This window comes from Dendrobium catenatum, unplaced genomic scaffold (assembly GCF_001605985.2).
Source record: "Dendrobium catenatum unplaced genomic scaffold, ASM160598v2 fragScaff_scaffold_740, whole genome shotgun sequence".
NCBI lineage: Eukaryota > Viridiplantae > Streptophyta > Magnoliopsida > Asparagales > Orchidaceae > Dendrobium > Dendrobium catenatum.
Genome location: NW_021319202.1, coordinates 1,479,087 through 1,506,091, shown reverse-complemented (window position 1 = coordinate 1,506,091; position 27,005 = coordinate 1,479,087). Strand labels below are relative to the sequence as shown.

Here is a 27,005-nt window from a genome sequence, read left to right as displayed (position 1 = left end):
AAATTTTATTAAATTAATTTAGGCCCCCCTTGATAAATTTCTTGGCTCCGCCACTGATGGATGGGTATTTACTTTAAGTGTTTGATTATTTAATTTTTATTTTAAATATATGGATTTTAGTATTTTCACAATTCTTGATTTTCTGGGCGTTTGAGGGCATTTTGAATGTTTAATGCCCTCCGGTTGAGATCTATATTCAACACGGACATCAATGGAAAATATAGGGTCATTTGAAAATGTTTGAATTTTATGAAAATTTGAGGGCATTTTAAAATATGTGATCCCCTCCGGATGATATTTATATTCAACAAAGATATCATCGAGGTGTATGGAGTCATTTGAAAATATTTGTATTTTGTGAAAATTTGAGGGCGTTTGACAACATGTGATCCCCTACAGTTGAGATTTACATTCAACACGGTCATCATCGGGGAGTTTATAAATATTTTATTTTATTGATTGAACCTTGTCGACTTTGTGTACTCGCTAACAGAGAATCGGGTTCAAATTCATATTTATTTATTTAACCTGCGCGGCATTTTCAGGCATCACGTGTGTACCTACAACACGCTCACTAGGGCCTGCGTAGGTAATGTGATTAGATGCATTTCACACAATGCATTCGCATGTATGCATGAAATGATTTTTGAAATATAATTATAGCATAAAATGACAGACTAGAGTGAAACCCTTTGCTTATACAGGGGGATAATTTTGAAGTGCAGCTATAGTGTCAAATGACATACTAGAATGATATCCTTTACTTATTACATATGCATGAAAGGATATTCTTAAAATGCATGTATAGAGGCCCTTAGACATATACATATGATGCATCAATATGTTAATGTATGATGATACATTTATATAACCTATCATGCCTATTGCAATGCATATATGAGGGGGCATTTTAAAATGTTTGCATGTAGTGCATAGGGGTGTATGGATGCATTGGTGACTATTGTTGTCAAATGCGTGAGTTTTATTTCAAACTTTGTTGATGCCTTTTATCTACTTATACAAATGTTGTAGATCAGGTGGTGTGGCGTAGCGCTTCAGTGGCCCATGGTCTTTACTACCGATTCTCTACTTTTGCTTACAAGTGAATTATAGCGTTGTCACCTGCTGCCATGGAGTATTTCAGTGTTTTGATGTCAACTCCCTTTTATTAATCTTCGGGAGGTTGGATATAGTTACATTGCTTTGTCTCTGACTCATCACGAGGGTAGGACATTGATTTAATGCACTTGCTCTCTGAGTCTTTACCTGAATGGCGTGGCACATTTTCTAGTGCCTCGATATTTTAGAAGAGATGATAGAACGAGAACTTTCTCTCTCTTTTTTTTCTTTAAACAACAAAGTCAAAGGCCTCTTCAATAAGTGTTTGAGCAGATGTGACTCTGAGAAGGAGTTTGAGAATGCATGGGCTGAATTGATCACACAAGGGAACCTCCAAGATCATGTTTGGTTGTAGGATCTTTATAGGATAAGGAATAAGTGGTCAACAGCCTTCAATAAGGATTGTTTTAGCATGGACATTCTATCCACACAACGTAGCGAGTCTACTAATAATATGTGTCATGGCATTTCTAAGCCCACAAGTTCTATAACTGGTTGCTTTCTGGGTTTAGAGAAGGTGATGAGGAATTGGCGCCGGAATGAACAGGAAGAGGATTATAGATGCAGCCAGTCCGAAATAGAACCTGTAATAAAAAACTGCTCAATATTAAAGCAAGCTGCTCAATTTTCTTCAAAGAAAATATATTCATTTTTTGAATAAGAATTTTTACAATGTGTTAGTGTAATGAGTGTAGAGCTTGAGTCTTGTGATTCTTCTAAATTTTTTGTCTATTTCACTGAGAAAAATGATCATTCTAAACCATGGGTTGTTGATTTTGATGCACAAAATGGTAACATTCAATGCTCCTGCAGAAAGTTTGAAATGATAGGTTTATTGTGTTCTCACTGCATAATAGTTTTGAGGCAAATGATTATTGGGAAAATCCCCGAGAAGTACCTACTATTGCGATGGTCAGCATGAGCTCGACAAGATATATATTCTGGTCTAAATTTGAAAGGAAATTCTCAGAATAGCTCTGAAGCTAGTAGCGAATTCATATTCAGAAATTATATCAGCAGGTTTGTATATGAAATGAGCACACGAGCACAGCTGAATGAGGGTGAAGAATTCTTATTGGCTTCGATGAAGGATACATCTGAAAAACTCGATTTGATTATTTATGGGAAGAGAAAGACAAATAAGTCTACACAGGGTGGCAGTGTACAACTGACAGATCCTCTAAAGCGTAGGCCTAAAGGCATATCCAATGCTAGGCTGAAAAGCCACTGGGAAAAAAAGCCAAAGAGTATGATTTTATTTTCTAACAAATTTGATTTATTGCCTATTATGACATATTGTTATTAAATTTTTTAACAGGGAAACCACCAGTGAAGAAAAACACAACAAAAATTTCTACTCCTTCAAGCATGCCCGAATGCTTAACGGAAGATTTCATAAATTATGTACACTCTAAGCAACCATCAGCTCAGCAGTGTAATTTCACAAGCATGCCCAAATGCTTCACTGAGGACTTCATAAATTCTGTACAGTCCAGCCAACTATCAGCTAAGCAGTGCAATTTCACAAGCATGCCCGAATGGTTCACCAATGACTTCATATCACAAGCATGTCCGTCTAGTCAAGCATCAGTACAGCAGTTCACAAGCATACCCGAGTGCATGACCGACGAATTTATAGCTGGGGAACCGTCCAGTCAGCCATCAGTAAAGCGAGCAAACAATTCTAATTTCACAAGCATACCCAAATGCTTCACTCAGGAACACATAAAAGGTGTACGTTCAAAAAAGCCATCAACAATGTATCTGAAGTTTATGATGGATATCATTAAATCAGAAAATTCTATGTAAAAGAATATTTATATTATTATCTTTAGAGATATTTATTTTAATAAGAATATGTGTTTTAGCTATGAATTTTGATTTGCGTGTAGCCTGCGTATGCAATGCGTCCTGGTTGCGTATATAGAGCGTATTTTCTATGTTGCTCAAAATTCTATGTTGCCTGCTTCTATTATTCTTCATTATTGTTCATAATGTTTGTCAGGCATTTGTTTCAGTTGGTTGAGGTAGGTTGACGTGGCTGCTTTGATATCTACTAGTAATGATGGCATTCATTATTGTTTTGATGAAATTTATTGCTCTCTATTATTGGTTTGACTCATCTTCTCTATATAAGAAGTTTGCCTCTTCCATGAAATGATGTGTGAGTTCTTTACAAAAATTTCAATTGGGTTTTTGCATTACCGATTCTTCATGAAATCCCTGTACAAAAGTTTTAGCAGAAATGCTGCCTCAACCACACAATAATTGCCATCTTCTCTATGTAAGAAGTTTTCCTCTTCCATTGCCTTTTAATGTAAAGCTGTATGAGTTTTTTACAAAAACATCAACTATGTTTTTGCATTGCCGCTCTTCATGCAATTCCTATGCTGAAGTTTTTGCATAAAATCTTGCCTAAAAATTTAGCATAGGAATTGACATGAAGATGCGGCATGCAAATATACATTTAACATTTCTTCTAAAAAACAACACAATATAGATTACAAGTAGTTCTTGCGTATTTAAAGCTGACTTACTATGTAATATATGCGCATTTGATGCGTATTGTATGCATATTTAAAGCTTAATTACTGTGATTTGCGTATTTTATGCGTCCATAATGCGTATCATAAGCGTATATAGTGAATAATTTGTAAAGCCATATAAAACATTCTTAATCAAAAAGAATGAATGATCATTGGTGAGAAAACCAAAATTCAACGCCTCCTGAATCTTTTCTTCAGGAGACGAAGCATTCCAAACAACTTTGATTCTCCATAAATCTCCAATAAATGCTAAACCAGTGAAGCATAACACCCACTCTTTAGAACTATCACTTTTGTGTAGCACAACGAGTGTACACATATATTATGACTCCTTTAGAAAATTTTTATAATCATTTTTTAATGATCCTAAAATGATTATTTAGATGATTCAAATTGAAGGAATCCATTGAAACAATTAAATTCGAATTAAAAAAAATTAAGAAAAAGCAAAGGACTGTAATTTGCGTATGGAATGCGTATTCAATGCGTCTCGAATGTGTATACCAAGCGTACCGAATGCGTACTTTACAAACTAAAATAAAAACCTTCTTAATCACAACGAATGAAGGATCATTGGTGAGAAACCCAATATTCAACGCCTCCTGAATCTTTTCTTCAGGAGACGAAGCACTGCAAACAACTTTGATTCTCCATAAATCTCCAATGAAGGCTAAACCAGTGAAGCAAAACACCCACTCTCTAGAACTATCACTTCTGTGTGGCATAAGAGTGTACACATATATTATGTCTCCTTGAGAAAATTTTTATAATCATTTTTTAATGATCCTAAAATAATTATTTAGATTATTCAAATTGAAGGAATGCATTGAAACAATTAAATTCGAATTAAAAAAAATTTAAGAAAAAATCAAGGACTGTGACTTGCTTATGGAATGCGTATTCAATGCGTCTCGAATGCGTATTCCAAGCGTACCGAATGCGTACTTTACAAACTAAAATAAAAACCTTTTTAATCACAAGGAATGAAGGATCATTGGTGAGAAACCCAATATTCAACGCCTCCTGAATCTTTTCTTCAGGAGACGAAGCACTGCAAACAACTTTGATTCTCCATAAATCTCCAATGAATGCTAAACCAGTGAAACATAACACCCACTCTCTAGAATTATCACTTGTGTGTTGCACAAAAGTGTACACATATACTGTCTCCTTGAGAAAATTTTTATAATCATTTTTTAATGATCCTAAAATAATTATTTAGATGATTCAAATTGAAGGAATGCATTGAAAAAATTAAATTCGAATTAAAAAAAAATTAAGAAAAAAACATGTACTGTGATTTGCTTATGGAATGCGTATTCAATGCGTCTCGAATGCATATACCAACCGTACCGAATGCGTACTTAACAAACTAAAATAAAAATCTTCTTAATCACAAGGAATGAAGGATCATTGGTGAGAAACCCAATATTCAACGCCTCCTGAATATTTTCTTCAGGAGACGAAGCACTGCAAACAACTTTGATTCTCCATAAATCTCCAATGAATGCTAAATCAGTGAAGCATAACACCCACTCTCTACAACTATCACTTGTGTGTGGCACAAAGAGTGTACACATATACTATGTCTCCTTGAGAAAAATTTTATAATCATTTTTTAATGATCCGAAAATGATTATTTAGAGGATTCAAATTGAAGGAATGCATTGAAACAATTAAATTCAAATTAAAAAAAATTAAGAAAAAACCAAGGACTGAGATTTGTGTATGGAATGCGTATTCAATGTGTCTCGAATGCGTATACCAAACGTACCGAATACGTACTTTACAAACTAAAATAAAAACCTTCTTAATCACAAGGAATGAATGATCATTAGTGAGAAACCCAATATTCAACGCCTCCTGAATCTTTTCTTCAGGAGACGAAGCACTGCAAATAACTTTAATTCTTCATAAATATCCAATGAATGTTAAACCAGTGAAGCATAACACCCACTCTCTACAACTATCACTTGTGTGTGGCACAAAGAGTGTACACATATAATATGTCTCCTTGAGAAAATTTTTATAATCATTTTTTAATGATCCTAAAATGATTATTTAGACGACTTAAATTGAAGGAATGCATTGAAACAATTAAATTCGAATTAAAAAAAAAATTGAGAAAAAACCAAGGACTGTGATTTGCGTATGGAATGCGTCTCGAATGCGTATACCAAGCGTACCGAATGCGTACTTTACAAACTAAAGTAAAAACCTTCTTAATCACAAGGAATGAAGGATCATTGGTGAGAAACCCAATATTCAACGCCTCCTGAATGTTTTCTTAAGGAGACGAAGCACTGCAAACAACTTTGATTCTCCATAAATATCCAATGAATGCTAAACCAGTGAAGCATAACACCCTCTCTAGAACTATCACTTGTGTGTGGCACAAAGAGTGTATACATATACTATGTCTCCTTGAGAAAATTTTTATAATCATTTTTTAATGATCCTAAAATGGTTATGTAGATAATTCAAATTGAAGGAATGCATTGAAAGAATAAATTCGAATTAAAAAAAAAATTTAAGAAAAAACCAAGGACTGTGATTTGCGTAAGAATGCGTATTCAATGCGTCTCGAATGCGTATACCAAGCGTACCGAATGTGTACTTTACAAACTAAAATAAAAACTTTCTTAATCACAAGGAATGAAGGATCATTGGTGACAAAACCCAATATTCAACGCCTCCTGAATGTTTTCTTCAGGAGACGAAGCACTGCAAACAACTTTGATTCTCCATAAATCTCCAATGAATACTAAACCAGTGAAGCATAACACCCACTCTCTATAACTATCACTTGTGTGTGGCACAAAGAGTGTACACATTTACTATATCTCCTTGAGAAAATTTTTATAATGATTTTTAATGATCCTAAAATGATTATTTAGATGATTCAAATTGAAGGAATGCATTGAAACAATTATATTCGAATTAAAAAAAAATTAAGAAAAAACTAAGGACTGTGATTTGTGTATGGAATGCGTATTCAATGCGTCTCAAATGCGTATACCAAGCGTACAGAATGCGTACTTTACAAACTAAAATAAAAACCTTCTTAATCAGAAGGAATGAAGGATCATTGGTGAGAAACCCAATATTCAACGCCTCCTGAATCCTTTCTTCAGGAGATGAAGCACTGCAAACAACTTTGATTCTCCATAAATCTCTAATGAATGTTAAATCAGTGAAGCATAAAACCCACTCTCTAGAACTATCACTTGTGTGTGGCACAAAGAGTGTACACATATATTGTCTCCTTGAGAAAATTTTTATAATCTTTTTTTAATGATCCTAAAATGATCATTTAGATGATTCAAATTGAAGGAATGCAATGAAACAATTAAATTTGAATTAAAAGAAAATTAAGAAAAAACCAAGGACTGTGATTTGCATATGGAATGCGTATTCAATGCGTCTCGAATGCGTATACCAAGCGTACAGAATGCGTACTTTACAAACTAAAATAAAAACCTTCTTAATCACAAGGAATGAAGGATCATTGGTGAGAAACCCAATATTCAACCCTCCTGAATCTTTTCTTCAGGAGACGAAGCACTGCAAACAACTTTGATTCTCCATAAATCTACAATGAATACTAAACCAGTGAAGCATAACACCCACTCTCTAGAACTATCACTTATGTGTGGCACAAGAGTGTACACATGTATTATGTCTTCTTGAGAAAATTTTTATAATAATTTTTAATGATCCTAAAATGATTATTTAGATTATTCAAATTAAAGGAATGCATTGAAACAATTAAATTCGAATTAAATAATTTTTTAAGAAAAAAAACAAGGACTGTGATTTGCATAGGGAATACGTATTCAATGCGTCTCGAATGCGTATACCAAGCGTACAGAATACGTACTTTACAAACTAAAAGAAAAACCTTCTTAATCAAAAGAAATGAAGGATCATTGGTGAGAAACCCAATATTCAACGTCTCCTGAATCTTTTCTTCACGAGACGAAACATTCCAAAGACCATTGATTCTCCATATGTCTCTATTGAATGCTAAATCAATGAAAGAATAACCCCCACTCTCTAGAACCATCACTTATGAAGCACAAGGGCGTACACATATACTATGTATCCCTGAGAAAATTTTTATAATCATTTTATAATGATCCAAAAATGAGTATTTGTATTTAAATGATTCATATTGAAGGAATGCATTGAAACAATTAAATTCTAATTAAATAATTTTTTAAAGAAAAATACAGGATATTAATTTGCATGTGTATTGCGTATGACTTGCGTCTGGAATATGTATACAAAACGTATAAACGGCGTATTCAGTGCTTCCTTAATGCGTTCAACAAGCGTAGTAAGTGCATATTTTCTATCATAAGTGTATCGTCTGTGTAAAATCAAAGTTCAAAAATTAATGCTTCCCTGTTCTATTTATTGCATTTATTATGTAGTTACATATTCCTTTACTGATGTTTTTCAGACATTATCCAAACGCTTTGCTTAAGTATGCAATGCGTCCTGGATGCGTCTAAAGAGCGCATTACTGCATATAGAAGGCCTATGAAATGCGTCCGGGTTGCGTATCATAAGCGTATCGTGTGCGTATTTACTCAATCCAAAGAAAAATATTTTATGCACAGATATTTATAAAAATAATTTACATATATCAATTATTTACATAAAAATATTATATGAAAAATTCATTTCAACGCTGCTTAGAACAATGCGTATGAGAATTCTGCCCTATATTTTGGCATTTTTTCCTGCCAATCTTTTCTCTCTCTCCACTTGGTGTTGTTTTGTCGAATAATATTTTCCATGTATTTACAAACAAACATTCTGTAATCTGTATTGTTTGACTGAGTTGGCGCCTTCTTGATTGTCTTGAAACTCCATTTGTTGATATCATCATCAAAAGATTTTTTGCAATCCCTATATAAGCTTCTAATCTAAACAATATATGGAATAGAATTTAGTTCACTGAAAAATGATTTCAAAATTTATTTACAAATAATCTCAAACTTACTATCTTCGTGGTAATACTTTTATGCATAGGATTGGGAACATAATCGTAAAATTCCTACTTTTTCTGATTTTGGAAACCAACCAGAAGGGTCCAATGCGAACCATCAATAATTGGATTAAGTATAATGTTGCATGAATGAACAGAATTGTAGTTTATGTGTTCGATGAACAATTTTAAACTTGGATCCTTCAACTTGTAATGCTGCAAGAGTTAAATATAAGAATAAAATATTTGAAATATAAAATTATATATAAAATTATATATAAATTAAACAAGTATACTAACACAATACATTGGTGAGATGTATAAAAATTTATGATACTTTTCAAGGAAAATTTTAGCCTTCTTATTTAATAAAATGGCAAAGGAATCTACATGATCATTGTCAAGGTAACCATCGGATAATATTTCATCCATCCCATGTCTAAAAATTATAACATTTCCAGCTTGAAATATTGGATTGCTACTGAATCCATTAAACATAAAATACGCATTAGGTATGCATATGAAACACAGTTCTTACGCAAGCAGTACGTACAAGTTACGCAATCAATACGCACATATTACGCAAGCAGTACGCACAAGTTACGCAATGAATACGCACAAGTTTTACAAATAAAATACCTGTCAAGATAATTATTTATGTTATCCCTGATAAAAAATTCCTTCTCAGGACTCAACATCTCCAAGCCAATGAAGTTCACTGTAGGACTTGCAGGGAAACCTTTTACTATAACATTATCAACATTGATTACTTCTTTTAGGGATGGAACTTTTTGAGGTGGTTCTTTTTCCGGAGGTTCAGTTGGGGATGAAACTTTTTGGGATGGTTCTTGGGGAGGTTCTTTTGGTGATGGAACAATTAGGGATGGTTCTTTTTGGGAAGGAACAATTTGGGTTGGTTCTTCTTGGGGAGATTCTTTTGGGGATGGTTCTTCTTGGGGAGGTTCTTTTGGGGATGGTTGGGGAGGTTCTTTTGGGGATGGTTCTACTTAGGGAGGTTATTTTGGGGATGGAACTTATTGGGATGGTTCTTTTTGGGGAACTTCTTTGGGGGATGGTTCTATTTGTGATGACTCTTTTTGGACAGGTTCTATTTGGGGGTGTACCCTTTTCCGCTTCTTGTTCTTCTTTGGGATTGATTTTCTATGGCCTTGGTCATCTCTGCAGTCTAATTTCTACTACTTGTACACCCTTTCAATTTTGGACTTCTTCAGGACCTTTGAAATCTCTCGGGCTTCGGTCTTTATGTATTCAGAAGATATCCGAATATTCTGCATTGGATATTTAATGAATGATGATGAGGAGGGAGCAGCTTGCTGATCAGTATTAATATTGCCTTGAACAATGTAATTTTGGAGCTTCTTATCAATAAAATCAACTCTTTTCACAATTTCCTCAAAATTCTTGCTCACCCTAGCTTCAAATTCTTGGAAGAGATTTTTGCAGGTATCTTGGACAATATTCATTATTTTCTCTTCCAAAAGAGTTGATTGGGGTTGGTGGGGAGATTTGGGTTTCGGGTTGCTGGGGAGATTGGGGGGGAGATCATGTTCAGGTGTGTTGGTTTGATTTGCTTCTTCAGGGGTAACTCCTTGGACGTCAACAAAAATCTGTGAAAAATTAATTTGTAAGCAATATAGACGTAAGACATACGCAAGACATACGCAATACATACGCAATACATACGCAAAACATACGCAAGACATACGCAAAACATACGCAAGACATACACAATACATACACAATATGTTAGCAATATTTTCACAATATATATCTTCTCTTTAAATTAACACATAATTTAGCTATCTTCTCAGTATTATATACTATGTCATCAGCCCATCGAAGGAAACGGGGCCTTCTCTCAGGGTACTTCGGGTAATGAATGGAAGTGTGCTCTTGGAACCAAACCTGCATAAATAAAGTAAATTTTAACAAATCAATCATTCAAATTAAATGTTAAATTAGAATTGTTTTAGCACTCACAATTAGCAGAGGCACAAAACCATTGACGTACCCTGCTGGCTTGTTCTTTGATATGTTCATAGATACAGTATTAAATTTTTAACCAGACATTCCCAAATCGACCATGCCCAGTTAATTGATGAAAAATCATCAACATTATTTGATATTATTTTTAATAACCTAGGAATTTTGAAGTTGCTTTATTGGAAAAATAAATTTGAACATAAATACATAATAAATATTTTCAACATGGTCTCTGGGGCACTTTCTCTAGTCAACTCAAGCATTTCAGACTTTATATCCTTTGAAGTGATGGTTGTAGTGGGCAAGGTAAGCAATGTAATCACCTCACCTTTATTTGGAAGACCGGTAAGGAGGGCCACTTCATCAGCTGTGAAAGGTACAACATGACCCTCTATAATAAAATTTTGCTTTCGAATATTCCACATTTTCATTAGCTGGTAAATCAGTGGGGCGTTTTGCTCGAATCCATGAAATTTAATAAATTGGTAGATATTTAGGTTCTTCAATTTCTCTTCAATTTCAGAATGAATTATCTCGGAAAACGTATCACAGATTATTCTAAAAGTGGAAACATAGCATAGATAAGATATAGGCCGGACATAAATCTGCGTGAATTAAGAAAATAAAATTAATTTAGAGAAGCAGATGATACGCATTAATTACGCATATAAAACGCAATAGATATGCAAAGCATACGCAGATTATACGCATCCAATATACAACATATACGCATAGTATACGCATGATATACGCATACGGTACGCAAAGAATACGAAAAATATCAACATAAATCAAAATATTTCTGTGGACCGCCTTGTGCTGGTCCACGGAAATACCATCTCCACTAATGACATGACCCAGAGTGGAAGTGGGATGATATTGCTATGGATTTCGTATCGGGTTTACCCAGATCTAGGAAGGGTCATGATGCTATTTGGGTAGTCATTGATAGGCTTACAAAGTCTGCTCACTTTTTGCCTATTCGATTGACTGATTCAGTTGAGAAGCTTGCACTGTTGTATGTGGCTGAAATTGTACGATTGCACGGCGTGCATAAGTCCATAGTATCTGATAGAGATGGTAGATTCACTTCTAGACTTTGGAGGAAAGTGCAAGAGGCTGTGGGCACTAGATTGACATTCAGCACTGCTTTCCATCCTCAAACTGATAGACAAACAGAAAGAACCATTCAAACTCTGGAAGACTTATTGAGATTGTGTATCCTTGATTTTGGTGGAGTTTGGGAATCTCATATTCCTTTGATAGAGTTAGCTTACAACAATAATTTCCAAGCCAGCATAGGAATGGCGCCTTATGAAGCCCTCTATGGAAGTAAGTGCAGAACACCTCTTTGTTGGGCAGAGACTGGTGAGAGGAAGGTAATTGGATCAGATCTTGTCGATGATGCCACAAACAAAATCAGATTGATCAGAGATAGGTTGCTAGCAGTTCAAGATAGGCAGAAGAAGTATTATGATGCTAAGCACCGCTTTGTGGAATTTAATGTGGGAGACTTTATTTTTATAAAGATTAGGCCGATGAAGGGTGTACTTCGTTTTGGCAAGGTCGGTAAACTTAGTCCCCGCTACATAGGTCCTTTTGAGATAGTGGAAAGGATTGGAAAGGTGGCATACAAATTAGCATTACCCACTACATATGCTGTCCACAATGTGTTCCATGTTTCGTCACTGAGGAAGTATTTATCGGATGATCCTTCTAAGATCATATCAGAAGAAGTGGACTTGCAGCCAGATCTTTCATATGTTGAAGAACCAGATCGGATTTTGGAGTTTAGTGTGAAACAACTTAGAAGCAGGGAGATACCGTTCGTGAAGGTTCTGTGGAAGCATGGATTGGAGAAGAATGCTACTTGGGAGAAGGAGTCAGAAATGAGGAAGTGATATCCTCATCTCTTTGTGTAAGGTATGATTGTTTGTTTTTCTCTTTTCAATTTCGTGGACGAAATTTTTTTTAGAAGGGGAGAATTGTAAAACCCAAAATTCGTCGTTTGAGTGCGTCGCACGCATATCGATGCGCCGCGATGAACTTAAGTAAAATTTCGATGTCGTCGGAATTTGACGAAATAAATTTCATTAGATTCGTCTCGAAATTTCGAGCGAAACGTTCCCCTTTCTAATGATGATAGAAACCTTCACGGAGAAGGTAGAATGAGTATTACAAATGGAATCAAGAGATCAATTTCCAGTCCAGACATCCTGCCAAAAATGGATATTGTCATTGCCAATTTCCCATTAAAGAGTAGGTTCACCCAACAATTTTATCCTGCAAAATCTTGTGTTAGAAAGAAGATTTTGAAAATAACATAAAGTAGGATAAATATTCTTGCAATAATTATAATTTATAAATTTGGTACATAAAGAATCATTAGATCTAAATTTCCGCCACATCTTTTAAGTTAAACTAGTAACCTTAACAGTAATAGATTTATATCCCAAACAACCTTCTTTATACGAACCAATATAAGTAATCTAATTCGACCAATAATTTTTTTTGTGGTTTTAGAAAGGGCACCAAAAAAAATTGTTGACCTCTATGTAAAGACCAAAAGAGGAGAATAAACATACCTCTTACCCATCGGATCCTTGGATCCTGTCGAAATTACGTCGATTCGGCACTGCTGAAGTCTCCATCCCGTGATTCTTGCTCAAACTCTGCTCGAGGAGCTTTATTCGTGTCGTTAAATACCTGATCAAATGAAGCCTTCGGGAGCTCTTTCCTCCTCCATGCGAACTGCTCTCTCGCTGCTCCCAATCTCCCCACTTCTCCCTTCCTCCCGACCTCCTCTCCATTCCTCTAAACCTAAGCCAGCCCCAAGCTCCTCTGTCCGACTCCACACAGCAAACCCGGTGAGCAACCCTAACACATCTCCCATTCAACCTCTTACTCCAAATCCAATCCTGACCTGCCCTAGCTCTTGCCTGACCTCTCGGCCATCCCGATCTAGAGAGAGAGAGAGAGGGAGAGAGAGAGGAGGGAGAGATCTGCTTACCTCCTCCTCCATTGTTGTCCGACTTTGCACCTTCTCCAACTTTCCTTTCCTGTTGGGATTGGAAGTTACAACATTTTGATCGGGTAGCAACACTGAGAGCTCGTTTGCTGTGTAGGTAACTCTCTCCCTCACGCGCGCTTCTTCGGCTCGATCCCATGAAACTAGAGGAAGAGGGAGAGAGGGTTTTTTTTTACTTATTTTTTTTATTATTATTATTATTAAATAATTATGTTTTTTTTTTTAATTTTAATTAATTACCTTTAAATATAGTTAATTATTATTATTAATTAACTATAATTAATTAAAATTAATTATGATTAATTATCTTAATTATATTTTATAATTATTATTAATCATTAATTATAATTAGTTTAGGTTAATTATGATTAAAATTTTATGGTTAATTATTAATAATAATAATTAATTGTAATTAATTAAAGGTGATTTTAATTAATTTTTTAATTATATTTAATTATAATTAATTGAAATTAATTATACTTAATTACCTTTAATTATAACTAATTATTATTAATTATAATTGGTTATAATTAATTAAAATTATTTATAATTAATATATAAAGTAGAATGGTCATCTCTTACCTTGATTCGCTCGCAACCAGCATAGTAGTAACACAGGTATAACCCCTTCGATCCCTAAAACCCTGAGATCTCGATTTGGACGCTTACAGCGTAACAAAACAACCGCTTATACATGCTTTTCTTAGCGTAGTAGGAGGAAGTTCGTCGCGATGCTAGTGACGAAAAGGGTAATCACCCAAAGCCCGACTTTCGACATTCGCGGGGCACCGAAAAATCGCCTATACACGCTTTTCTTATCGTGATGGGATGGGAACCCTGTACGATGCCCACGACAATGTGAGAATACTTATAAGTACCCGTACGCAGGGAAAGCCAACTGCATTTTCAAACATGTGTTGTAGAAGACACATACATGCTTTTTTTAGCATGGTGGGGGAGGAAAAAAATACGGCCACAGTGTCCGAGGACACCTACCATACACGCTTTTCTTAGCGTTGTGGGAAGGCACAATTTTCTATAGTTTTTGCTAAACGGGGGAGACGCCGGGAGGCTATCTAAATTCAACCTGAAGATGTGCAATACTTGGACAAATTTTGGACAACAGGGGACCTGGACTTGGACTTAAATCTGAACAGAATGCAAAGTGGCACAAAACTTAAACAATTAATAATAACTTGAACACAAAGCTGAGCTTAAATCAATTGACAAAGAACAATAACTTGATATTGTAGCTTGAATCATATGCAAGGGAACTATAACTCATATAAACTAAGTGCAAGAGAGCTCAAATTCAAATGAACTAAATATAATGGACATGAACTCAATTTGAACTCGTACATGAACTTTACAAGACCATATGGAACTCATGGAGGAAGATTAAGAAGTGATTACTTCAGTTGGAATGAAAAGATTAATGAATAATGATATCAAACACATCATACATATTGCAATCCATCTTTGAGGATAAAGAATTTGTGAGTAGCTTGTTTGCAAGTAACAAGAAGGTTGTAAGAGATATGACTTGAGCATTTGATTAAATTAACTCTTAAATGAGAATAAACATCACTCATATCACTCATGCAACAAATATTGGGATATCCCTATAGTCTACTAGAGGTCAAGCTGCTTCTACAACCAGCAAATCAAACTCCTAGCAAATATCTTGGTCGCCTATAAGCATTGAAGATTAATGCATAGCGGACACCAATGAATAAGAAAGAGGCAACTATAAGTGATGGCCCTGCCAATCAGATTGTATGCAAGGTGGGATGAATGCAATGCCTACAACAACACTTTCAACGCCAAGGTGACATTAATAATACAATAACTAGCTGGTCGATGTATAAAGAGATAGTTGATGAATCCAAGTCATCCAGAGAAGCATTAATCAACAAAATAAGGGACTTGTGTTGAAGTTTCAGATGAATATTTACAAACAAGTGCAAATGATAAGTGATGATTCAAAACTTTCAAATGGACACCAACATTTAATACAAGCAAATGAACTCTAACTACAACCTGCTCGCAATCAACAATATGAAATCTCTAGTAGAGATTAAATATCTTCAAAAATACAAATGCCAACATACAATGTGTTGTGTATCAACAAGCATGATAGATCTATGGTACAAACGAGCATCCACGAGCAAATCAGGCATACAGCGGTCCACCTACGAATGCGATAGCAACTTTATAATCGAGACCAACATACACAAACATGCATATCAAAATTTGCAAACAATGAAAGTTAAAAGGAATATGTGGCTTGATCGCGTGCTAAAGTGCACAGTCTTTAGCAAGCATTTTATTTACAAGCGGTGGTAGTTGACACGCACCAGATACGATACTCTTCTCACCAACACATTTAAAGGAGTGACAGCCAACATCATAACCTGTCCGTAGGCAGAAGTAAAAAGACTTGCAATGATTATAGTGTAGTGCTTACAATAACAATGACGGATTTAGTCTATATGTAAGCAGCAATGATATGGTGTTGTAAATATAGTGGACCCCCATAAACATATATGCACAATGATGCACCATCTGCGAGTAGAGGCAAAATAATAATAGCAGTGATCAATGAAAAAATACAGATGAACACATTGACTCACATACAAATGACGATATGAGATATGCAACATATATTATAAATCTCCAGTGTATATAAATATGCATATGAGACGTCGTTTGCAAGTAAAGATGAAGATCTGCAATACATATGGGTTCTCTACAAATACAGATGTACGCACCACATTCCAAATGTGGATAGATGCAGAAAGACTTCAGTAAATGTAGTATCATGTAGTCAATTTCAGTCTGCGAATGAATACATCTACCTGCAGTAGTAGCAGATGTATTGTAGGGACCAAAGACCACAACAAAATGCATAAAGAATCCAGCAAATGCAAGTACCCACAAACCTTTGTAGGAGACCCGCTGTGTACACAAAATTTCATCTATGAACAAAATGTCAGACGACTACAATAAGTGTAAATGCCTACAAGCCACTGAAAGAGACTCGTTGTGCACCTAATACGACACACAGAAGAAAGATACAAGGGAGCCGCAGTAGATGATAGCATCTACTAGTAAAAGTAGGAGATTCATTAGTGTACAACTATTTACTTGTAGAAAATGATAAGCAGTGCATGAAAATCTACCTGTACGAAATATGTGGATAACCCGTACAATGTCACGCCATCGGATCTGCAACTTGTATACAAGCAAACAGAAGGCATGTATGAGCTTCCAAATAGAACACTGCATTCAAATGGTGGTCACCCACACAACTGAGCAGAGTTAAATATCTCAAAATTCCCACGCACATGCACCGTAATTTGTATACACATAGGTACACAAAAGAGATAAGGGCAATCACAAAACCCGCATGGGCCCTGACGAGCGTGTTGTAGAAACACACATGACATCTAGAGATGTTGCGCGGGTCAATAGATGAACATAATTCGAGCCCGATCCTTCTATATAAATAGATTAGAGTTGACACGGCTCGAACTATCAAACAGATATACAATTAGGGTGTCTACCATAATACATATTTTATACATTCATATAAGGCCTTCAAGACCTCCAAAAAAGAAAATTCATCAACAAAGATATAAAGCCTATAAAATCCGACCCTCTATCGATAGCTCGATAGAGTAGACAAGGTTTAATGAATGAAAATGACATCAAATACCCCGATGATGGCCATGTTAAATGTAGATCTCAACCGGAGGGGTTAATTCTAAGTATTCAAATGCCTTCCAAGCTCCACCCAAATACCCATAAAATTAAAAACTCCATAAAATCATCAAAATCCAAATATTTAAAATTTAAATTTATCTATCTAAACACTTAAAGAAAAATCCATCCATCCTCCGCAATAGTTTGCCAGGGTGGACAAATTAAAATTTACTTCACCTCACATAGAGCTGATGTCTAGTCGAAAATATCACTAGGATCCATTCTCAAACAATCTACTGCCAGTAAAGACGTGGTACGTGTCCTCTGACCAGCGGTTTTGCCATCAAATGGCACCACAGGATAAACGGTTATGACCCGGAGCCATCTGAACCGTGGCACCATGAGATAGCGGTTATGGCCAGAGCAAATACGTTCCTTAGTGGCATCAAATTCTTGATATATGAATCAATAGGATATGATTGATAGGGCACAAAATCCTCTATCAGCTAAGGTGGATTCAAATTTATCCCCTTATGCAAACATTCACCCCAGGTCTATAAGGCACCTTTGGACGAAGCAACCCATGGCTGCCGACAAGGATCCTTCTATCAGGTTGGGTCGACTACCTCCTCTGACAAAGTAGACCAGGGACCACAATAGCCCGAGACGACGGAACCATGGGATCTTGATCGGGTCCATCATCCATTTCCCCACCATCAATTTTAAATACTAGATGGTGAAATTCTAATTTTAAATATCAAATCTTCAACTTTTTCAAACATCCCAAGCCCATGCTACTAATATATGCCTGATACCGCGTATCTAAGGGTACGACATATTCTCTCTCATTATTGTGAGGGGTAATTAACTATAGGGGCTTACGCCTATAGGAAACCAGAACTCAGATCATAAAGTCCTCGCAAAATGAGGGCAAAATCTCTGGGTAGTGTCTTATCTACAAATCCATCTGTCTTCCAAAATTTACCCTGGAATTTAATTCCGTTAAAACTCCCCCGAAGAAAAAAGCAGCGAGCGGAGGCCAGGGTTGAATTTTCGGAGCCCACATTAGGCACCAACACAATCATGACTAAATTAATTGCATATTAAAGATTAAAATACTAGAATTGCTAATCTAAAATTTCACCCCTCATTTCTAAGAATGCTTAAATGGGCACATCTTTAAATAAGTTGGGTTCAAGTGTGATTTCATGGTCCATTAACTAAACTAGGCGGATTGTGGTTAAATATGAATGGGTTGGATCATAAGTATGCTTCCCAAACTCCAAAAAAAAAAACAGAATCTTATGACTTAGGTGTTATTGCCATTAGCTCTCACCGGAATGAAGATGAACTGATGAAGCAACTAATCCAGCCAAAACCCCAAACAAATTGTTATTGCTGCAAGGTTCTTTCGGACAGATGATTCCCTTTTGATTCCCAGAAGTACCGATACTTTGATTTATCCTTGTGTATTTCCTAAGCACAGGGTGCTCAGGTTCTCTTTCTGGCCAATGTTAGCTCTAAATGTCTTAAGTTCCTATGGATTTTTTAGTTTCATGTTTCTGTCAGGTTGATTGTTTAATTTGATGCTGATATAAACATGTATTTTATCTATTGCAACTTACAATTGCAGTTTTGTTGGTGATAAGCATGTGCAATGTTTCAATCTTAGAAAAAAGCAAATACACTATTTAAACAACTTATGATGGTAACTTGGCAATCTATCTAGATACAAATTTGAAAAAAAAAAAAGTTCCACAATCATTTCAAGATATGTGCTAACCTGAGCTATACTTCACTTTCAAGAGCAATCATGCAACAAGGAAAAAGGCTAGCTTGTCTTGCAATGCGATGCATCACAAGGAACAGGCCTTGCAGTTTTCTATGCTTTGATTTTAAAGTTCTTATCAAAAAACTAGCACAGGCTTAACGGTGCACAAAAATATTAAACAAAATCATAGAACCCTTTACCTGACTGTATATTTTGTTGATAGTGCTGGCAGAAGAATTGAATGTGAGGAGCAAGTAGTCAATTCCCCACTTTATGATTTCTCTTACATGGTTGTACTCCCCAATTGCTTTGTACTTGTGGCCATATTCTATAACTGACCAGCTCAGCAGTGTCATGGAGAAAGCCATGGGAAAATGGAATTTGATGTTGTTCCCACCATCATAATATCCTCCAACCAGCCCACCCCTGACATCAGATAGTGTTGCACCATCTTGTAGCCCAGAGTTTCCACGCCACGGAATTCCATTGTTCTTTGGTAAGCGCCCAGCTGATTAAGAAATTCAACACTTTCAGAGAAATATAAACGAAAATAAAGATGAGATATTGCACACCTAGCATAAATACAGGAGAGGAAGAATTACAAAGCCACAATGTCCGAAGGGGAATGCGCATGAAGTATAGATTTTATTACCTCATATATTAGGACAACATATCACAGTCAAGGTTTTCAGTAAAATCAGCACAAAAAAAGGTTGAAGAATGAATAATACATCTTCCAATTGAAATTAAAGGATTTAACAGGTAAGAAACTATTTAATTTAAATTACATCACTAAGACATATCACCAATTGTTAAGGGTATGTTTAACTCTTCAGCATAATGACAACATCAGTTTCTAACAGGATCATCTTGCCTTCTATCATAATCACGACATAATCGAAACCTGTTCTGAAATTTTCTTCCAAATTAGCTGAATTTTTCATAAGGAGACACACAGGTGGAAGACGATAAAATAGGATCTCAACAGAACATCTCTATTCAGAACAACTATTTATTAATCAGTAAGTTTTTATTGATTACCTAAAGATGCTTCCAGCATGTTGAAAGAGATTTCTGCAAAATCATAAGAATGCAGAAAATTTCATGTTGTCTAGCACTGGAAATCCAGCACACACGCACAATAAAGAAAATGAGATTTTTACATGAAAACCCGCTCTACAAAAGCCACCAAGCCATGCCCAATTGTAAAAATTCATTAGTTGAAATTTGTACCAAAGTGGTCCTCCACCAAACAATTGGAAAAACTTCAATGCAAGTTGTCACTTGGATTGTGAATGAGAAAAGGAAACGCCAAATATAGCTAGATTATTCACCAAAGGCGAAGTTATAAATATAATAGAAACGAGAGATGACTGGGCCAAAAACACCCCGAGTAGGGCAAATAGTGGTGTATGCTACTAGTGTGATCACAATTTGCATAGCGTTATCTGTAAGGATTTTGAACATCAACCAACCTTCAATTGCCTGTGAGTGGCACGACTTTCATGACTATTATGACAAGAAGGATAATAGTCTATCAAGAGAGCAATTAGAAACATTGGCAATAAGAACACTTCTCTAAAGCCCAAGATCTCTTTCTCACTCCCTCTTTATTTCTCCTTCTCTCTCACACTCTCACTCTTTTTCTCTCTCTATCTCTCACTCTCTCTCTCTTTCTCTCTCCACCTCTCTCTACCATTTCTCTCTCTAAAAATACAAGGAAAAATAGAAATAAAAAGAAAGAAAAAAAGAAAAAGGAAAAATAGAAAGAAAATTAGAAAAAAAAAAAGATTTTGTGTGCATTCGCCACTCAAGTCGCATTGCTTCATCATTGCCACAATCCTCTCTTCATTGTTGACGCAATGAGTGGAAGTCATGCACTCTTTTCTTATAGCATTTGGAAAACTCTTAAGCAATGTTCGCGAAGCAATGGGTAAGCCCCATGTGCCCTTTAACAAGCATAATTGGAAAAATTCAAATATAAGTACTAGTACACATCTTTTTTTGACTCGTCAAAGAAACATTTCAAGTCCATAATAGATACATATGGCATTTGCATGCTTTTTAAGTGCAGTGGAATAAAAGATCCGAGACTGCAGAGTCACATGACACCAATCATACATGATTTTTTAAGAGTGCTGCAAAGGTCTCGCATTCCCCAATAATTCCCCTACATGATAGACACTGGGAGATTGCCAAAATTTATATTGACAAGAGACACAAATAGGACAAAATTATAAATAAAAAAATACCTTTTAAACATAAGTTGAAAGGTAAATTATGTTAAATTACATCTAAAATTGCTAAAATAATAAAATGATAATGAAATTCCAAAAGCATGAGAACAATATTGAGTTTGCAAGAATCTACAGGGAGCATGTAACAAACATAATAGCTTACTTGCAAGCACAAAAACTCCCTGCCACTGCCAAGGCCTTAAAACACTCATAACCCTTAAAAAGATTATTCGGTTAGCTAAACTTGGAATGAAAATGAACCAAAGTGTACTCCTATTCATAAATGGAAAGAGCACCCTATTATGATGACACCTGAATAAAATACATGTTGTACACAGATGAAGAATTTAACTCATGACACTCAACTAGATTTGCAACACACGCACAAGCAATGATAAACTGAAATGTGGGCTCTGAAAATTCGGTCCCGACCTCCCTTTGCTTTCGGGGAGTTTTAACATATTAAGTTACGAGGAAAAGTTTAGGAAGACTGATTGGGTTTGTCGATAAGACACCAACGAGAGATTTCATTCTCATTTTGCGAGGACTTTAGATCTAAGTTTGGTTTCCTATAGGGGCAAGCCCCTAGAGTTAATTACCCCTCCTGGTAACGAGAAAGAACTTTCGATTAAGGCTTATCATCAATTAGATACATAGAAGATACATATATCTGGTACCAAGAGGTGTTTAAGAGTTTGATATTTAAAATTTGAAATTTTACCATCTTGCACTTAAAGCGGATGGTGGGATAATAGATGATAGGCCTAATCAAGATCCTATTGTTCCATCATCTCGGGCCATCATTGTCCCTGGTCTACTTAGTCAAAGGAGGTAGTCTAACAAAAGGATCCTTGTCAGCAGCCATGGATTGCTTCGTCCAAGGGTACCTTGTAGACCTTGGATGAATATTTGTCAAATGGGACAAATTTGAATCCACTTTAGCTAACATAGGGCTTTCTGTCCTATCGATTATACCCTGTTTATTCATATCTCAAAGAATTAGTGTCATTGGGAAACATACGGGCTTTGGCGAAGACCACAATTTAGTGGTACCATTTTCCCTTTTTACCCTCTCAATTCACTTCAAAACTTCATCCCAAATTTCTTCTGTGTGTTTTTAGTAAATATGCTTCCACCACTAAAGGCTATATATGTTTTCATATTCCTTCTAGTAAAGTCTTTTTCTCTTGGCATGTTAAATATATTGAGCCTATTTTTCCATTCTTCTATGAGAAAACAAAACTCCTCCCTCCCACAATTTCTTCTTACACTCTACAATTAGCCTTAGTCCCAACCACTATCCAGTCTTCAACTTCTCCTTCACCTGAAATCCCATATGATTTTCATTAACCACCCACTCAATCTTCTTCTCATTCCCTTAAAAACTCTCCTCTACCCGTTTCCTCCACACCACAACCTGTAACATCTTCTCCCATTACACCACAAATCAATATTCCTCATGCACATCCAGCACCTCATCCCATGCTTACAAGATTTAAAACTATTAAACTAAAGCCCCATCATATTATCAGTATGAGTTACTTGACTATTCCTTTAGATCCAATAAAAATATCCTTTGGAGAATAGCAATGTCTCAAGAGATTGCTGCTCTTCAAAAACAAGGAACATGGAAGCTTGTTCTTCCTCATCCCACTCAGCATATTTTAAGATGTAAATGGATTTACAAAACTAAATTACATTCAGACAACACTATTGATCAACATAAAGCCCGTCTTGTAGCTTAAGGTTGTCACCAACAATATGGTTTAGATTATGGAGACACTTTCAATTTAGTGGCAAAACTTCCTACTATCTGCATACTTCTTAAAGATGTTATTACTTACAAGTGGCTTATCTTGCAGCTTGACGTTTCCAATGTTTTTCTTCATGGTAAGCTAAATAAGATTGTTTTTATGTCACAACCTTCGGGATTTATAGACCCTTTATATCATGATTTTGTTTGTCTTATTCAAAAGTCCATTTATGGCTTAAAACAATCACCACGTAAATGGTTTGAAACCTTTTCTACATATCTATTGGACCACGGTTTCAACCATAACACGGCTGATCTCTCTCTGTTACTATATCACAAGAATTTTATTGTACTCCACATTTTAATGTATGTAGATGACATACTTTGATGGGCAATCATGAACCGACCATTCAACATCTACTCTGTGGATTATCCAATCAATTCAACATGAAAATTTTGGGCAGAATCTTCTATTTTCTAGGCATGCAAGTCACTCATACATCTACAGGAAAGGTCTTCATTTATCTCAATCAAAATATGCCTCTGAGCTTTTAAATCGTGCGGGTATGGCTAACTGCAAGCCAATAGCTTCACCTATTCCTTCCATAATCTTAACTGTTTCATATTCTCCCTTGTCTACTACTCAAGCTGAACATTTCTGCAACATTGTTGGCTCTTTACAGTACCTGGCAATTACCTCACCAGATATTGCATACGCTATTATTATGTTATGCCAACATATTCATCAGCCTCTTAAGGATGATTTCAAATTCCTCAAATGTCTTCTTCGGTATATAAAAGGAACTTTATTATTCAGTTTACCAATTCTACCTAAATCACTAGAGTTATCTACTTTCTCTTACTCTGATTGGGCGGGTGATCCTACATATTGTAAGTCAACATCTGGCTATTATGCCTTCCTTGGTGAAACTCTCATTTCTTGGCAAGTTAAGGAACAAAAAATAGTAGCTAGATCTTCAACTGAAAGTGAGTATCGAGCTCTTGCTACAGCTGCCACAGATCTTATCTGGATCCATCGTCTTTTACAAGAATTCAACATTGCCATTTCTCAACCTATAGTTTTATTTTGTGACAATATATTTGCTATAGTCATTGCCAATAATCCCATTTTTCATGCCAGGGCAAATCATATCAAGATCGACTTCATTTTGTTCATGATTGCGTACAGAATCAAGTTTTATAGATTTCTCATATTCATATCCATGATCAGCTTGTTGACATATTTACGAAGTTCCTTTCCATTCCTCATTTGGCTACTGTGGGCTTCAAAAATTCAGCCCCAACCTCCCCTGCTGTTTTTTCTTTCGGGGAGTTTTAACGAATTAAGTTCCGTAGTAAATTTTGGGAAGGAAGATGAGTTTGTAGATAAGACACTACCCAGAGATTTCACCCTCACATTGAAAGGACTTTATGATCTAAGTTCTGGTTTCCTATAGGCGCAAGCCCCTACAGTTAATTACCCCTCCCGATAATGGGAGGGAACTTTCGATTAAGGCTAGTCGTCGATCAAAAATGTAGAGAGTACGTGTTATCTAGCATATAGTAGCAGCATGGGCATTATAATTTGAAGGGTTTGATACTTAAAGTTGAAATTTCACCATCTTGCATTTAAAGCGGATGGTGGGGGAATGGATAATGAGCCCGATCAAGATCCCATGGCTCCGTCATCCCTGACCATGAGGAGGTAGTCAACCCAAACTGACAGAAGGATCCTTGTCGGCAACCATGGGTTGCTTCATCTAAGGGTACCTTATAAACCAGGGGTAAATTTTATCTAAGGGGACAAATTTGAATCCACCTTAGCTAACAGAGGGTTTTGTGTTCTATCGATTATATCTTATTGATTCATATCTCAATGATTTGATATCACTAAGGAACATATTGGCACTGATCATAATCGTAATCTCGTGATGCCATTTGTTGGCAAAATCACTTGGTTCAGAAGGCCTCGGGTCATAACTGTTTATCTAGCAGCACTATTTCGAGACAAAACAGCCGGTCATAAGATAAGTACCACGCCCTTACTGACAGAAGATTGTTTAAGAATGAATCAAAGTGATATTTTTGACTATGCACTAGATCTATGTGAGTTGAAGTAAATTTTAATTTATCTACCTTGGCAAACTGTTGCGGATGGTGGATGGATTTTTCTTTAAGCTTTGATAGGCAATTTCAATTTTAAATTTTGGGATAGAGTACCCTTTCGGATACGGCACTTGATCATATTCTACGGGATATGAACGACCTTTGCCTACCAGTTTCTCCACTTGATCAACTGTTATGATAGCTTTAATCTTTTCTGTAATTATTCCTTCGAGTTACGCAATAGTCATAGGCTCAGAGGTACTGGCAATATTCTGCGGGGTGGGCTGGCGGATGATATTGTGGACTTTATGACCACCTTCAGGCATCCCCGCACTCTTAAGACTTGAGGCACTTGGAGATTTGGAGGATCAGCGGGAAGCTCAGGCATTGAACTAGCGGCAGCAATTTTTTGCATCATCTGCATCAGTGTCATCATTTGTGTCATCATTTTCTCATTCAGCTGGGAGATTTTTCTATCTTTTGCTCTTATCTGCCGCCTCATTTCCTTTGCATGTCAGCGAGTGTGGTGTTCTCATCATCAAGGGAATTCCCCTCAACCTCTTCTTCTTGTTCTTCCTCTAAAGAGCGACCACCTCTGCTTGCGATGGAACCAGCCTCATGCTGGTGCCTGTGTGCTTGCCTAACTGGCGATTGTTGATCGTCATTATCTTCACCTTCATCATAGTAAGCCTCATCATTGATGTTGGTGTGTCTCACCATGAAATGACTTCCATGTTTATGTCATCATTCATTTCTTTTTCTTTAATATCTTCTTCTTCTTTATCTTCTAGTACTTATATTTTGCCTCGCCATGCTAATAAAAGCACGCACAGGGATTGTCTGTCTCGCCATAGGCACGCACCGAGTTCCCTCCCACCATGCTAAGAAAAACATGCAAAAGGGGGGTCCCTCGGCTCGCTGCAAACGCCAAAAATAGGACTTTAGGGGGCTTACCCGTCCTGCCGCGAGCACCGCAATGAATTTTCTCCCACTGTGCTTAAAAATATGTATGGGTGGTTGTTTGCCGTGCTGTAGGCGAGATCTCAAAGGGTTAAGAAAGTTATATCTTGACGAGGGAATGTCTGCAGTGTCGGCACTCATATCAAGGCAAGAGGCACTTTTTTAAACACTTAATTAATTATAGTTAAAATAATTTTTTATTATTATTATTAATTAATTATATTAAAAATAATTAATTATAATTATATTTAATTAATTATAATTAATATATGATTAATTAATAATTAATTATAATAAAAAATAATCACAATTAAACTTAATTAATTTTGATTAATAATAATTAATTCTAATTGAAAATAACTACTTATAATTAAAGTTATATATTATAACTAATTAATCATAATTAAAAATAATTAATTATAATTTAATCTAATTAATTATAATTAATTGAAACAAAATTTATGAAAATCTATCAAGAAATATTTTAGAAGGATTTATACTAGATTTGAAACTGGATTTAACATAATTTATTTAGGATTTAAGTAGGATCTGATAAGGATTTAGGCTAAATCCTATAGAGGGAAATGTTCACTGTGAGTCAGAGCCCTACACTGGGACGCTAAAGAGGGAAATGTTTAGGGAACAAACCGATTTATATTACTAATCACCATATGCATGAAGTATATCACAGTAATCCTTACTATGTAGTGTGCATCACTGAACCGCGTCGTGACCATATAAATTTTGATATGTGTCTGAAAAGTTTATCATCAGAGAAAA

The 27,005-nt window shown here is 35.8% G+C and overlaps 1 protein-coding gene across 1 annotated transcript in view; it reads right to left on the bottom strand.

Annotated features, from left to right (window-relative positions):
* LOC110098752 (endoglucanase 12-like) overlaps window positions 1–19,656 on the bottom strand; it is a 67,295-nt gene extending 47,639 nt beyond the window's left edge. The window contains exon 1 of the mRNA XM_020825665.2: window positions 19,370–19,656. Coding sequence (XP_020681324.1) covers window positions 19,370–19,537 — 168 coding nt within the window. The 5' untranslated portion in view covers window positions 19,538–19,656. The remainder of the gene's footprint in view (window positions 1–19,369) is intronic.
* Window positions 19,657–27,005: the final 7,349 nt, after the last annotated feature.